This window comes from Aedes albopictus, chromosome 2 (assembly GCF_035046485.1).
Source record: "Aedes albopictus strain Foshan chromosome 2, AalbF5, whole genome shotgun sequence".
Taxonomy (NCBI): Eukaryota; Metazoa; Arthropoda; class Insecta; order Diptera; family Culicidae; genus Aedes; species Aedes albopictus.
In genome coordinates, this window is record NC_085137.1 from 311,455,896 (window position 1) to 311,471,218 (window position 15,323).

The window sequence follows — 15,323 nt, forward strand, 5'->3', positions numbered from 1 at the left end:
AAAATACTTGGCCGGCACCGAAAAATGCACTTGTAGCTCGCCCATCATCATCAGCCAGCGTCATTGCTGACCATATCGCCATTGGGGAAGTTTGAGCGTCGATCACTCAGTCACAACGTTGAGTGTTTTTCTCTCTGTTTACCATATTGCATCTAACGGCTAGCGATCGATATTGGCATTGAGAGTTTTTTTTTTGTCTGACGCGGGATTTCATCATTTAAAAATTCCATTAATTTGATGTGTCACTTCCTTCCTCTAATAAGACAGCCACCCGTCACTGTCACTTTCATTAGTCTCTAGGTGACGAGGCAACGCAACGTAATGCCTCGAACGATTCATTAGTAGTCGATTAAGATGGATGACTCTCACTAAATACTGAATTACTAAAAAGCATCCGTTCAAAACCGAAACGAAAATTAGTGACCTTGTGAATACAACTAGATCACATCATCAACGCCACTCGGATACACTATAGTATATGTCTGTGGCAATCCGTGAAAATACGTAAGAACGCTTGACCTTGTGTCTGATGCGATTAAATGTTGTCACAGGGAGGATGACACCACGATAGAAAAGCCGTTGGCACGACTGAGAAGTGTGCTATCGGTAATTAATTTTATTAAATTAATGCCGTTATTTTGAAAACTATATATTGGCAGCTTACACCGATGTGTGCCTATCTCAAAGAGATGATTGCTAAAATAAATGAAAAAAAAATCTTGTGTTTCTCCACTTTTCGTGCTCTATTCCAACCCCCAAAAGATGAATTTTCATCTTGATCACAGAAGTTGTTACTACTAAAATAACGGAACTAAGTAAGATCTTTTTTAAATGTAGAACATAGCTGTGTAAGAGAACCGGGCCTAAAATGCACTAATGAGGTAAAAAAAACAATTAATAAAATCATTCCTGAAAATATAATATCCTTCCAGAAGCCAGGCAGACAAACCCGCGGGAAATCTTTTAATTTCCCAATAAAAATTGGAAACTTCCGGTTTTCTTGCTTGCAACTAAGGTTTTCTGATGAGTTTGTTGTCAGCCATGTGTTTCTAAGGAGATTGATTAACACATGGAGGCGCATGGTTGTTGTTGCCTACGCTAGTACGCTATCCATATTACGGGTCATTCAAATGTGACGATTTATTGTGTGTACGAAAATACATGACAGACGTGGAAAAGGGGATCTGAAATGTCAGAAAAAAATGGATGTCATATTTGAATGTGGCCTCTTATCCCATGGCAGAAGGCCTTTTTGCACCACTTCCATTTTATGATCCAGCTTTTAAAATCGCTCAAAATCAATGAAAATGCATTATTTTCGTGAACATTTCTGCTAAAGTATCAAGCAAATATTGTTTAGTTGCTGTTACTACTTCGAATGCCTAACAAATGAGACTATTTATTATTGGAAACGATGAAAGTTTTAAAAATGACATCATACCTCACTAGGGTGGGTCATCGGAACATTTTTGTCAGATCAAGGTTTTTTCGACTCCATTTGGGGTCCTTAACAACTGGCCGAAATTTGAGAGGGATCGGTTACGCCTACGTTTTGCGCATCGCGATTGAAATTTATATGGAAATTCGTATGGGAAAACGTGCTTTTTTGTATTTTTCCTATTTCATCTACTAATTTAACTAAAGTCATAATACTAAACCCGTTAAAGTATAGTTCATGATATACCTTACAACTTTGCCGAAGACAGCAGGGTGCTAAAATGCTCACAAAAAAAGTTATTATGCTCCAAAGTGAGGTATATCGAAATATATGCTGAAAATGACTTTTTCTGCCATCACTGCCCGCTGGGTCAATTATAAACTGCTATAGCACTTTGTGGATGCATTCTATCAATTTGGTGTCTTCAGCAAAGTTGTTTGGATTTACATGCTCTTTGAATTGCATTTGGACATTAGTTCGAAATTTCACCGCATAGGTGGCGCTGCGATACAAACTTTTTTATTTCGCATCCTAGAGCTTTGGCGTTTTCGGCAATGTTGTAGAACATGAAAAGTTATGAAAATTTGTCGAAGACACTAAAGCTCTAGCACTCAACCCAGCGAAGTTATAGCGAAAATAGTAAATCCTATCTCAAAGTTTACGTTTTTGTACTACGTGTGACATATGTACTACATTGCAGCTACCTTGAAAGTAGGTAATCGTACATATTAAAATATATATTTGAGAATACTCCTTCCTTATCTGCCAATATAACTAATATATTACGAATGATATTACTTTTAATCATTATAGTTCGAGGTATATGTATGTTCAAGTAGTAAACTCTCAGCGTAAGCGATCTACCAACGCTATTGAGGATGTAGCCCCTTTGATTTGGGGGTTCCCGCACAGATAACTTTGCGGGAAACGTCCCTATGGAGCTGTATGTCAAAAAAAACAGCAAAAAGCAGTACGACGTTTACCGGGACAGCTAGTAGAAGATAAACGATTCATGGCACTAAAAGAAGTATATAAAAAAGTGCAAAAACGTAAACTTTGAGATACGATTTACTATTTTCGCTATAACTTCGCTGGGTTGAGTGCTAGAGCTTTGGTGTCTTCGACAAATTTTCATAACTTTCCATGTTCTACAACATTGCCGAAAACGCCAAAGCTCTAGGATGCGAATTAAAAAAGTTTGTATTGCAGCGCCACCTATGCGGTGAAATTTCGAACTAATGTCCAAATGCAATTCAAAGAGCATGTAAATCCAAACAACTTTGCTGAAGACACCAAATTGATAGAATGCATCCACAAAGTGCTATAGCAGTTTATAATTGACCCAGCGGGCAGTGATGGCAGAAAAAGTCATTTTCAGCATACATATATTTCGATATACCTCACTTTGGAGCATAATAACTTTTTTTTGTGAGCATTTTAGCACCCTGCTGTCTTCGGCAAAGTTGTAAGGTATATCATGAACTATACTTTAACGGGTTTAGTATTATGACTTTAGTTAAATTAGTAGATGAAATAGGAAAAATACAAAAAAGCACGTTTTCCCATACGAATTTCCATATAAATTTCAATCGCGATGCGCAAAACGTAGGCGTAACCGATCCCTCTCAAATTTCGGCCAGTTGTTAAGGACCCCAAATGGAGTCGAAAAAACCTTGATCTGACAAAAATGTTCCGATGACCCACCCTAGTCCATATTCAAATTCCTTAAGGTTTTGAACAAAAAAGGGCTTTTCAGGAGGTTTTGGAGGGGGTTCAGAGGACTTCGGAGGTTCTCAGGTGAACTTCAGGTACACAGATCGAAAAAAGAGTGTAAAATTCTGTGACATATGATGCACATAATTGGAGCGTGGGATATCACGGAAGTTTACATGACATATCATGAAAAGTACATGAAATATCATGTAAACTTCCATTATAGGTCATGTAAATCAGCATGACTCTGAGAGTTTACATGACATTTAACATAAATTTACATGATAAATCATGTAAACCATCATAACACTAAGTTTACATGACTAAAATGAAGTTTACATGACGTGTACATCTAATTATTTTTATTTGTGTAGATTGCAGAGGCATTTTAAGGTTTCTGGAGATTTTGAAAAGTGTCCTGGGAACTTCAAGTGCTTTCAGGAGCGTTTCAGAGGGATTCCAAAGCCTTGCAGTGAGAGTCCGGAAGCTCTAATGAAATGTGAACAGGTTTTTATAAGGGTGTAGTGGAGCTTCAGGAACGTTTGAAGACGTTTCAAAGGGGTTTCGGGGTGTTTCAGAAGCTTTTTAAGACAATTCAGGTGGTTTTGTATAATATTTAGAGGGCTTCACTGACTTTCTGGTGAGACTTAGGGGGACTTGGTAGAGTTACAAGGTGTTTGAGGGAGTTTCGGATGGGATTTAAGGGGTTTCACAGACTTTCAGGTGAGCTTCAAGTGGCTTCGAACAGATTTTAGAGGCGCTTCAATGCGTTCCCGAGGAATTTACGTATTTCAGAGGGGGTTAAACCAAGGGTTAAACCTTTTATGACGCGCACCTGTTTGAGCTTAAAACTGCACTGTGTTCGCACTTTGTACGACGAGCGACAACGGTGCGCTGTGCACTGTGTTCGCACTTTGTACGACGAGCGACAACGGTGCGCGTCCTGAACGGTTAAGGGGCTTCACAGGCCCTCGGGTGAGTTTGCAGGCGGTCTTCAATGGCGTTTCAAGACGTTCACAGGCTTTCAAATGAGTTTCAGGGAGTGGGGGTTGTTTACACATGTTGCAAAACGTTTCGCGACGTTTCAAGACGTTTCAGTGCGTTTCAGGGGGTTCCAGTGAGATTCCCGGAAGTGTTAGGGAACTTCTCAAGCTTTCAGATGAGCTTCAGGGGTTTCAGAGGTGTTTCAAGTCGTTTCAGGGTCGTTTTAGAGCACTTCAGAAGAGCTTCATGACGCGTCACCCTATTTACGCTCGCAGATTTTATGGCCTTTACTCAAGACCCTTAAAGAGTTATTAAAATCGTGACTTGGTATATCGAAGCTACCTGGAGCTGTGTTAGTATGAACCTTCATTTTCAGGAGCGTTCTGTCGGGGTATTAACGCGCTACGAATATTTATTGGTCTATTGTGGTAAGAGCAGTTGTGAGCAGTTCATTTCTACACCCATCAGTATTTAGGACCTAAAGTTGTTTTTTGGGCCTGCGAATAGCATCCATTATGTATGCTACTACCTTCTTGGGATTTATATTCCATCAGAAATCTCGACGGTTAGTATGGACCTTAATTATTGTAAAGTTTTAAGAAACCACTAGCTACGCTTGTAGATTAAATAGCCTTTACTCAGTAGAGTTCTTAGAGATCCTTAAACAGACATTGTACTCATCAGTAACAGTTACGGTTCGGTATTCAATTTATAAAAAAAAATATTATCAAAAATTCATATGAATGCATACAATATAACAGGATTGCCCAACAACTTCTCTGCGTCAGTTCAACCGTATTTGCGTTGCCTTTATTTAAATTTCACAAAGACAGGACAACGTGAGAAAAAATGAATGGTGATCGGTAAATAATAAGGTACGAAACAAGTTTCTTTGTGATAGACAAAATCAGCGATCTAAGAAATAGAAATAAACTGGAAACTTGCTCGTGGGAACTAAAGTATGTCCCACAACGGAATAACTAGTTCTTTAATTTAAAAAGTTTAGAGCTAAAAACCCCTTTCCATGATGCAATTCTGAATAACAAACTCGGCCGAAGGGACACATCGAAACAGGTTGTGGGATATGCGTTTACCTGACCCATCAGCACTACCCTTTATCCACGAGCAAACAATTCCACTAACTTGCCACCGTCTTGTCGTTTTCCCCTTTTCTTTTTCAGGTCCAAGTGAACAGCCCGGCCCAAAAGGAACTGCTGCGTGGCGATATCATTACCAAAATTGACCAGTACGATGCCCGCGATCTGACCCACAACGATGCGCAGAACCTCTTCCGCAACGCCGGCAACCAGATAAAAATCACAATCCGACGCGATGACAAGGTCGCTCTGCATCAGAGCGCCCACCACGAACCGAACGGATATGGAGCGTACAGTCCCGCGATGAGCCCCGTGCCCCCAGCTTATGCTGCTCAACCGATGAGCCCGGTGCCACAGCAACACCAGCAGCAGAAGCCATACCAGCATCAGAACTTCCCACCGCCGGACCCGGCCAGCTTGTTGCCAAGGTATGATAGATTTCGGGATCGATTTTTTGTGAACATCGTTTGACGCGCATCTTTCTTGTTTTAGAGTTACATCGCCGCTTCCCCATGGACCACATGCTTACGCCGCTGCTCTGGAACATCCGGTTGATACCCTACCGCACACAGTTTTCCCACAACTGGATGCTAGCGGTGGCTATCATCTGCCAAAGACTCCATATCCACCAATGGCTCCAAACAACGATGAAGGCAGCGAGGCGCTAACCAACCAGGTAATTGAGCAATGTTCAGTCAAATCACAGGTCGACAAGCACATACTGTCGTCGACCTCTATGTTAAATGCAGCTGCGCGTAAATTGGTGGTCAAAAACGCCGTTTCCATATTCAGATGACAATTTGGAAATTCTATCATTCTGAAATTGGGCTTCATTGTGTGTGTGTGCATAAAGGTTGATCCATAGACAACAAAATCATTCTATGTGATATGTACGTCAAGCTCTTGTCTAGGATCCATTTTGTGTCGAACCATTTATTATGAATGCCTGCGTGAATGACTTAGTTCATACCGATTAACGTTTTGTGAATTTTCAGAAAGGTTTAGGAAACAACATCCTAGTGAAAGCGTGAGCGGAGAGCATTGCTACACTACACTACATATGTTTTATAATAAAAGAAATTCTTGATTTCTTGTTTAAAATATTTACATTTACTAAAATTCAAACAATTTGCATTGTAGTAATCGATAATTTTGATTTTTAACTGTGACACTCCCACGGTGACTGACTGTAAAGTCACTTTTCGACATTTGCGCGTGGACGAATCACGAGTAGGTTGCCACTCAGTCATTGTGCAAGTGTCCAACTGCAAATTGACTTTTTTTTTATTCGTACCGTACTATGACATGAGTTATAGCATACGTGCCTGTGAAGAAAACCAATTTGTTGTATAAGCCATTTTACGAGACGTTCCAGAACAACTGATCGCAGCAGCGGCGTCAACTGACAGAAGTCCACGCACATTTTTTTTTGCTGGAATCTCGTTTAATTTTTGAAAAGGTACTTGTTCGACAAATTGGAGATAAGAGAAATTTGTGCCAAAAAGGCTCGAAAGCTGTCGTAGAAGCAATACAAAACTCAATAATTAATCAGGTATTTTTTTCGTTGCGATTGACTCATTAAGTTGCGAAAAAAATTAAATAAAAATTTCTAATTATTGTTTTAGCCAGTCTCAAAAACTACGCTTGACTTGCGCGCAGTCATTAACCATCATCAACCGGATGATGATTAAAAATGTGAACATCAGAGCGCGTACTTCTGTCGTTTGACTAGCCTAAAAAATAGACTATTCACAAGTGAAAGTGGAACACCATGTAACGATAGTGCAAACATTATCACGCATACGATAATACAGGAAAATAAGATTGAAAAAGTTTTTCTCAATGTGCATTTCAAATATATTATGTTGACAACACGGAAAATTTTCAGCTTAATCGGAGCATTGATTACGGAGAGTGATATACAATAAGGACCCGATTTTGTCAGCTTTTAAGCCTTTTTTGAAGTAAAAAAAAAGTGATTTTCAATCAGAATTTCAATTTGATAATCAATATTTGCAGTGGATGTCTTTAGGCGTCATAGAAAAATTACGCAATGAACAAAACTCGCATAACTTTTGAAATCACTTTTTTGCAAACCAATAAATTTCTGCTATTTTAGCACCCAAACCTCGCCAATGTTTTAAACCTATATTGTTTTAAATTACTAAAAGATTCCAGCTCTCTCTCTCTCTCTCTCTTAGAACGTTACGTCTAACTGGGACACAGCCTGCTTCTAAGCTTAGTATTTTATGAGTGAAAGTACAGGGGATGGCCAAAATGTTTGGGATAGGCAACTTTTTTATCCCTCACAAAAAAGTTCAAATAGCTATAACTTTTCATAGAGTGCATCAAAAAATCTCAAATTTTGACTGTTTGTCAACCTATTATGTGTGCATCATTGGTACAAATTTGGGCTCGATTGATTAATATTTCGGAAAGTTAGAACCGTTCGCGTAAAACACTATTTTTCAGACAACTCATTTTTGAAGTGTCATATCTCGGAAACCAGTGAACCGAATTGAATGAAATTTTGAACGTACACTAATAATATGCAAATGCTGCACAAACGATTAAAACATAGGTACTTTTTAAACGTTGAAAAAAGTTATCATGGATTTGACACTTTTTGGATTTTTCTCGAAAAATGTAATTTTTTTACATCAATGTCAATAAATTTTAGTGTTGATATCCAAAGATGTTCCACTTCTGTTCTCAAGTTATCTCTAATCAGATATAGTAGAGCCTATTTAGACTGAAGGAAGAACGCATTTAGTAATTTTTGTGTGGTATTGTAAATTTGACTTATTTTCCTCTATATGGGTAAAAACTTCAATCCGGCATAACATAATTCGCCGTGAGAAAATATTACATATTATAACGTCGTATTAAGTATCAATATATTGTTGATAAACGTTAAAAAAATCATTCAATTCGGTTCACTGGTTTCCGAGATATGACAGTTCAAAAATTAGTTGTCTAAATAATAGTCTTTTACCCGATCGGTTCTAACTTCGCGAAAAATTAATCAATCAAGCCCAAATTCATACCAATGATGCACATATAATAGGTTGACAAACAGTCAAAATTTGAGATTTTTTGATGCACTCTATGAAAAGTAACAGCATGTTGAATTTTATTGTGAGAGTAAAAGAGTTGCCTATCCCAAACATTTTGGCCATCCCCTGTATCTTACATGAAGACAAATCAATCAATCAATTATTTTATGAGAACTTTCACAATCGTTGATTGAGATCCTCCACAGTCAATGTTTATTTTGCATATGTACACTCCCGATCAAAAGTTTGGGGTCACCCCCTCAAAAACATGTCATTTTTTTAAGGACAAACGTCTTGAAGTCCCGCTTCAACAGTGCATCAAAACTTCAGATGCACAAATCTCTAAAAGCAAGCTTCAAACAATAATGCGTTTTATTATTCTGTTTTGTGCCTTCAAAATCGTGAGTAGGTGCCAAAGTCGGCCATTGTGGCGGCCATTTTGGGATTCTAACAAGTCTGTCCTTAAGCCCACATCTTCGTCAATTTGCGTCCAATTTCAAAACCCTAGGTCTCATTCAAAAGATAATAAGTCAAAGAAACTTTTTCAAAAAATTATGTATGTAAACTTATCCCAGAGTTGCCAAATTTTCTAAAAAATGAATATAAACTTACGGTAGTGTCGCTGGAAATTGGGTTGACCAAATTTTAAGATGAGAGCGGTAATATAACCCATTTTTTTATTAGCTTTCAACTGCTTTTTACAGAACTTAGCTAAAAAATCTAGGAAAAAAGTTATTAAGTAAATTAATCCTTGATGTCATCGACCAAAAGTTTGGGGTCACTATCGTAAAACATGGAAAAGTGATTTGTTGATATCTTTGTCATCTTTCATTCAATTTCAATTCTTCTTGGCCTATTTGAAACACAATGAATAAATCTTACTGCATAGACATTCAACCACACACATTTGTTGAAATTTACATACTAAAACTTAACGTAAAGTTGCCTCATTTTTTGAAATGTGGTGAAATGTGTTAACTTTACATAAAATTTTTATATACAAAAATTGTTAAATACGTTAAGTTACAGACATCAAACGTAAATTTAGTTAATTATCTTTGAAATGAGAAAAAGACTTAAAATTGAACTATAGATGACGAAGATATCACCAAATCACTTTTCCACGTTTTACGAAAGTGACCCCAAACTTTTGGCCGATACATCATATTGAGGGGTGACCCCAAACTTTTGGTCGATGACAAGAAGAGTTAATTTACTTAATAACTTTTTTTCTAGATTTTTTAGCTAAGTTCTGTAAAAAGCAGTTGAAAGCTAATAGAAAATGGGTTATATTACCGCTCTCATCTTAAAATTTGGTCAACCCAATTTCCAGCGACACTGCCGTAAGTTTATATTATTTTTTTAGAAAATTTGGCAACTTTGGGTTAAGTTTACATACATTTTTTTTTTGAAAAAGTTTCTTTTAAATCATGTTCAAAGTTTCTTTGACTTATTATCTTTTGAATGAAGCCTAAGGTTTTGAATTCGGACGCAAATTAGCGGAGATATGGGCCTAAAAATATGATATGTTTTTGAGGCGGTGACCCCAAACTTTTGATCGGGAGTGTAGGTATATCGTGTGGCAGTCATAAAGATATTTTATACCCAAGGTAGTTATGGAAATGTTGATTATGAAACGGATTCTTGGCTAGCCGGGAATCAAACTCGTCACCCTCAGCATGGTTTTGTTGATTGCACGTGCGCTTACCACATCGGCTATATGGGCTTAAAGACTATTCTTCTTAATTTCCTCTGGATCAGAACAAACTAGGGCACGGTAAAGGCTGGGTATGCTGCGCAATTCAGATCCCATTGTGATCCACTAGCCTCTGCCCAGCAACTCCTATCCCTACCTCCACGCGGTACCGGCCGGAAACTATGAGCAACCTTAGGGAAGATCGGGTAACCAACCCCGGTGGGACCTTTGGTCGTAGGCTGACAGGGAAGGGGGGGTTTGCTTCGGCAAACCTGAGCGTCTGTTCTCCAGGAGGAGCGGCTCACAACAGCGTCTGATCCCCATGTTAGGGGCGGCTGATCTACGTCCGAGTGCCAGGGAAGGACTCTAAGCTCAACTGTGCACTATGGTCCTCCGGAAAGTAGGGGGTTGGTGTCAGGCCCTACGAGCCAGCCGTAAAAAACCATTGTAACGGAAAATCAGCAACAGAATAATACGAACCGAGACCAACGGCAACGACCCCAGCGAACAAAAAGGACTTGCGATTGGAAACTCGGTACGTGGAACTGCCGATCTCTCAACTTCATTGGGAGCACCCGCATACTCGCCGATCTACTGAAGGACCGCGGGTTCGGCATCGTAGCGCTGCAGGAGGTGTGTTGGACAGGATCCATGGTGCGAACGTTTAGAGGTAATCATACCATCTACCAGAGCTGCGGCAACACACGCGAGCTGGGAACAGCTTTCATCGTGATGGGTGATATGCAGAGGCGCGTGATCGGTTGGTGGCCGATCGACGAAAGAATGTGCAGGTTGAGGATCAAGGGCCGATTCTTCAACTTCAGCATAATAAACGTGCACAGCCCACACTCCGGAAGTACTGATGATGACAAGGACGCATTTTACGCGCAGCTCGAACGCGAGTACGATCGCTGCCCAAGCCACGACGTCAAGATCATCATAGGAGATTTGAACGCTCAGGTAGGCCAGGAGGAGGAATTCAGACCGACGATTGGTAAGTTCAGCGCCCACCAGCAGACGAACGAAAACGGCCTACGACTCATTGATTTCGCCGCCTCCAAAAATATGGCCATACGTAGCACCTTTTTCCAACACAGCCTCCCTTATCGTTACACCTGGAGATCACCACAGCAGACGGAATCTCAAATCGACCACGTTCTGATTGACGGACGGCACTTCTCCGACATTATCGACGTCAGGACCTATCGTGGCGCCAACATCGACTCCGACCACTATCTGGTGATGGTCAAACTGCGCCCAAAACTCTCCGTCATCAACAATGTACGGTACCGGCGACCGCCACGGTACAACCTAGAGCGACTGAAGCAACCGGATGTCGCCTCAGCATACGCGCAGAATCTCGAAGCCGCGTTGCCAGACGAGGGCGAGCTCGATGAGGCCCCTCTAGAGGACTGCTGGAGTACAGTGAAAGCAGCCATCAACGACGCAGCAGAGAGCACCATCGGGTACGTGGAACGGAATCGACGTAACGAATGGTTCGACGAAGAGTGCAGAACGGTTCTGGAGGAGAAGAACGCAGCGAGGGCGGTAATGCTGCAGCAAGGGACTCGACAGAACGTGGAACGTTACAAACAGAAGCGGAAACAGCAGACCCGCCTCTTTCGGGAGAAAAAGCGCCGCCTGGAAGAAGCGGAGTGTGAAGAAATGGAACTGCTGTGCCGTTCCCAAGAAACACGGAAGTTCTATCAGAAGCTCAACGCATCCCGCAACGGCTTCGTGCCGCGAGCCGAAATATGCAGGGATAAAGACGGAGGCCTCTTGACGGACGGACGTGAGGTGATCGAAAGGTGGAAGCAGCACTTCGATCAGCACCTGAACGGCGTGGAGAACGTAGGCACGGGAGCCCACGGCAACGGAAGGAACGACGACGCCAGTGCAGCGGAGGACGGAAATGAACCAACTCCCACGCTGAGGGAAGTTAAGGATGCCATTCACCAGCTCAAAACCAACAAAGCAGCGGGTAAGGATGGTATCGCAGCTGAACTCATCAAGATGGGCCCAGAAAAGTTGGCCACCTGTCTGCATCGGCTGATAGTCAGGATCTGGGAAACCGAACAGCTACCGGAGGAGTGGAAGGAAGGGGTAATCTGCCCCATTCACAAGAAAGGCGACCATTTGGAATGTGAGAACTTCAGGGCGATCACTATTTTGAATGCTGCCTACAAAGTGCTATCGCAGATCATCTTCCGTCGTCTGTCACCTAAAACAAATGAGTTCGTGGGAAGTTATCAAGCCGGCTTCATCGACGGCCGGTCGACAACGGACCAGATCTTTACCGTACGGCAAATCCTCCAGAAATGCCGTGAATACCAGGTCCCAACGTACCACCTGTTCATCGACTTCAAAGCGGCATACGATAGTATCGACCGCGCAGAGCTATGGAGAATCATGGACGAAAACGGCTTTCCTGGGAAGCTGACTAGACTGATTAAAGCAACGATGGACGGTGTGCAAAACTGCGTAAGGGTTTCGGGTGAACTATCTAGTTCATTCGTATCTCGCCGGGGACTGCGACAAGGTGACGGACTCTCATGTCTACTCTTTAACATCGCGCTGGAAGGTGTGATGCGACGAGCCGGGCTCAACAGCCGGGGAACGATTTTCACAAAATCCGGTCAATTTGTGTGCTTTGCGGACGACATGGACATTATTGCCAGGACATTTGGAACGGTGGCAGAGCTGTACACCCGCCTGAAACGCGAAGCAGCAAAGGTCGGACTGGTGGTGAATGCCTCAAAAACAAAGTACATGCTGGTAGGCGGAACCGAAAACGACCGGATCCGTCTGGGTAGTAATGTTACGATAGACGGGGATACTTTCGAGGTGGTGGAGGAATTCGTCTACCTCGGATCCTTATCGACGGCTGACAACAACGTGAGCCGAGAAATTCGGAGGCGCATCATCAGCGGAAGTCGGGCCTACTACGGGCTCCAGAAGAAACTGCGGTCGAAAAAGATTCACCCACGCACCAAATGCACCATGTACAAAACGCTGATAAGACCGGTGATCCTCTACGGGCACGAGACATGGACCATGCTCGAGGAGGACCTGCAAGCACTCGGAGTTTTCGAGCGACGCGTGCTAAGAACGATCTTCGGCGGTGTGCAGGAGAACGGTGTGTGGCGGAGAAGAATGAACCACGAGCTCGCTGCACTTTACGGCGAACCCAGCATCCAGAAGGTGGCCAAAGCCGGAAGGATACGGTGGGCAGGGCATGTTGCAAGAATGCCGGACAACAACCCTGCAAAGCTGGTGTTTGCAACGGATCCGGTTGGCACAAGAAGGCGTGGAGCGCAGAGAGTACGATGGGCGGACCAGGTGGAGCGTGACTTGGCGAGCATTGGGCGCGACCGAGGATGGAGAGCGGCAGCCACAAACCGAGTATTGTGGCGTACTATTGTTGATTATGTCTTGTCTTAATGATGTTGAACAAATAAATGTATGTATGCAGAACAAACTAGAAACGGTGGCTTTTGTTGTGATTACAAGTCAACCAATTTTCTTCTTCTTCTTTCCGACGCCTCTGGATTCCTCCAGGTTTACTTGTTAGGATTGATCCAGATATTTATTATGATATTTGTGTTGTAGATTTCCTGCCTGGATTGCTTCAAACATTGCTGTCGTAATTCTTCCAGAGATTCATCCATTAGAAACCCTTGAGGAATTCGTGGTGAAATTCCCCCGAAATTATTGCTGCGATTCCTTCAAGAACTTTTGCTTGGTTTCTTGTAAGTACTTTTGCTGGTGTTTCTCCATAAATTCCGCCGGAAGTTTTTAAAGGAATTCTTCCAGGAATTTAATAACAATTCATTAACATGTGTCTCTTTAAGATTTTTCCAGGCATTCTCCTGTGATTGCTCCGGCAGCTTTTTTTGAGATTCGTTCAGGAACTTCTTCTAGGATTCCTCTAAAATATTTGCTGGTATTCATGCAGGACTTTTTCTAAAAATTTCTACATGAATTTCTACAGCGATGTATCCAGGTGTTTCTCCAAGGATTTCTCAAATAATTTCTCCTACAATTGTTACTTGTATTTATCCAGAGATTTTCCTACCGATTCTTTAAAGACATCCTGCTGAGATTTCTCCATACATACAGGGGATACTCACAATAACTGGGACAGGTAAAATTGTCATTTGTCAAAAAATGTTCAACTCGCTGTAACTTTTCGAACAGGGCATCAAATATTCTCAAATTTTTACTGTAATTTCATCAACTAGTTGTGTATCAGTGGTCCAATTTTGGAAAAGTTCGGACTATTCTACACGAAGTTAAAAATAGTCTAGAAAAAGATATAATTACTCGATAGCCAACTTTGAGCTGTTATATCTCCGGATTCAATAAACTGAATGCAATAAAATTTAGATCATTTATGACTAATTTAATGAGCTATTAAAAACTTTTGACTAAACTTAATTTTTTTAACGCGAAAGAGAATTATAACGATTAGATTATTTTCATAATGAAACGCCAATTTATCCAAAACTTCATAATCGATTCAAAGTTCAAGATAGTAATTATAATTCAATTAAATTCTTTCTAATTGACTTGAATATATTAATTTTTCGAAAAAAAAAGAAACCAAATGGCCGGCATTATATTGAAAAAGTAATGGGATACATATGAAAAATAGATAAATTTAATAAAAAACATAGAATAAATGAAATCGCTATAACTTTTTTTTTCTTAAAAATAATTTCAAATTAAGTCAAATGTTTTTCAAAGTTCATTATATTAGTCATAAATGATCAAAATTTCATTGCATTCGGTTCATTGAATCCGGAGATATAACAGCTCAAAATTGGCTATCGGATAATTATACCTTTTTCTAGAATATTTTTAACTTCGTGTAGAATAGTCCGAACTTTGGAAAATTGGACCACTGATACACAACTAGTTGATGAACTTACAGTAAAAATTTGAGAATATTTGATGCCCTATTCGAAAAGTTTCAGCTAGTTGAAAATTTTTTGACAAGTGAAAATTTTACCTGTCCCAGTTATTTTGAGTATCCCCTGTATCTGCTTTGATAGTCCAGGAACATCTGCTGGAGTTCCTCCAAGATTATTTTCTGGAAATTTCTATAAGAACCCTTTCTGATATTTCCCTAAGAATTGTTCATGTATTCTTCCTATGATACCCCTATAGCCTTCACAAACTCCTGCTAAGATTCTTCCAGAAATTCTCGCTAGTATTCCTGTAGGACTTTATCCAGTTATTTCTATATGAACTCCCCTAGTGGTGTATTCAGGTAATTCTGTAGATATTTCTGCGATAATTCCTGTATGAATTACTCCGTGCATTAGTCCATGAATTTG

General features: G+C 40.8%; 1 protein-coding gene across 8 annotated transcripts in view; it reads left to right on the forward strand.

Annotated features, from left to right (window-relative positions):
• The window catches only part of LOC109420871 (PDZ and LIM domain protein 3), a 155,610-nt gene that overhangs the window by 76,021 nt on the left and 64,266 nt on the right, over positions 1 to 15,323 (forward strand). For all 8 annotated transcript variants that reach the window (XM_029880087.2, XM_029880085.2, XM_029880086.2 and 5 more), the window contains 2 exons: positions 5,317 to 5,660; positions 5,725 to 5,908. In XM_029880087.2, the coding sequence (XP_029735947.2) occupies positions 5,317 to 5,660; positions 5,725 to 5,908 (528 nt within the window). The remainder of the gene's footprint in view (positions 1 to 5,316; positions 5,661 to 5,724; positions 5,909 to 15,323) is intronic.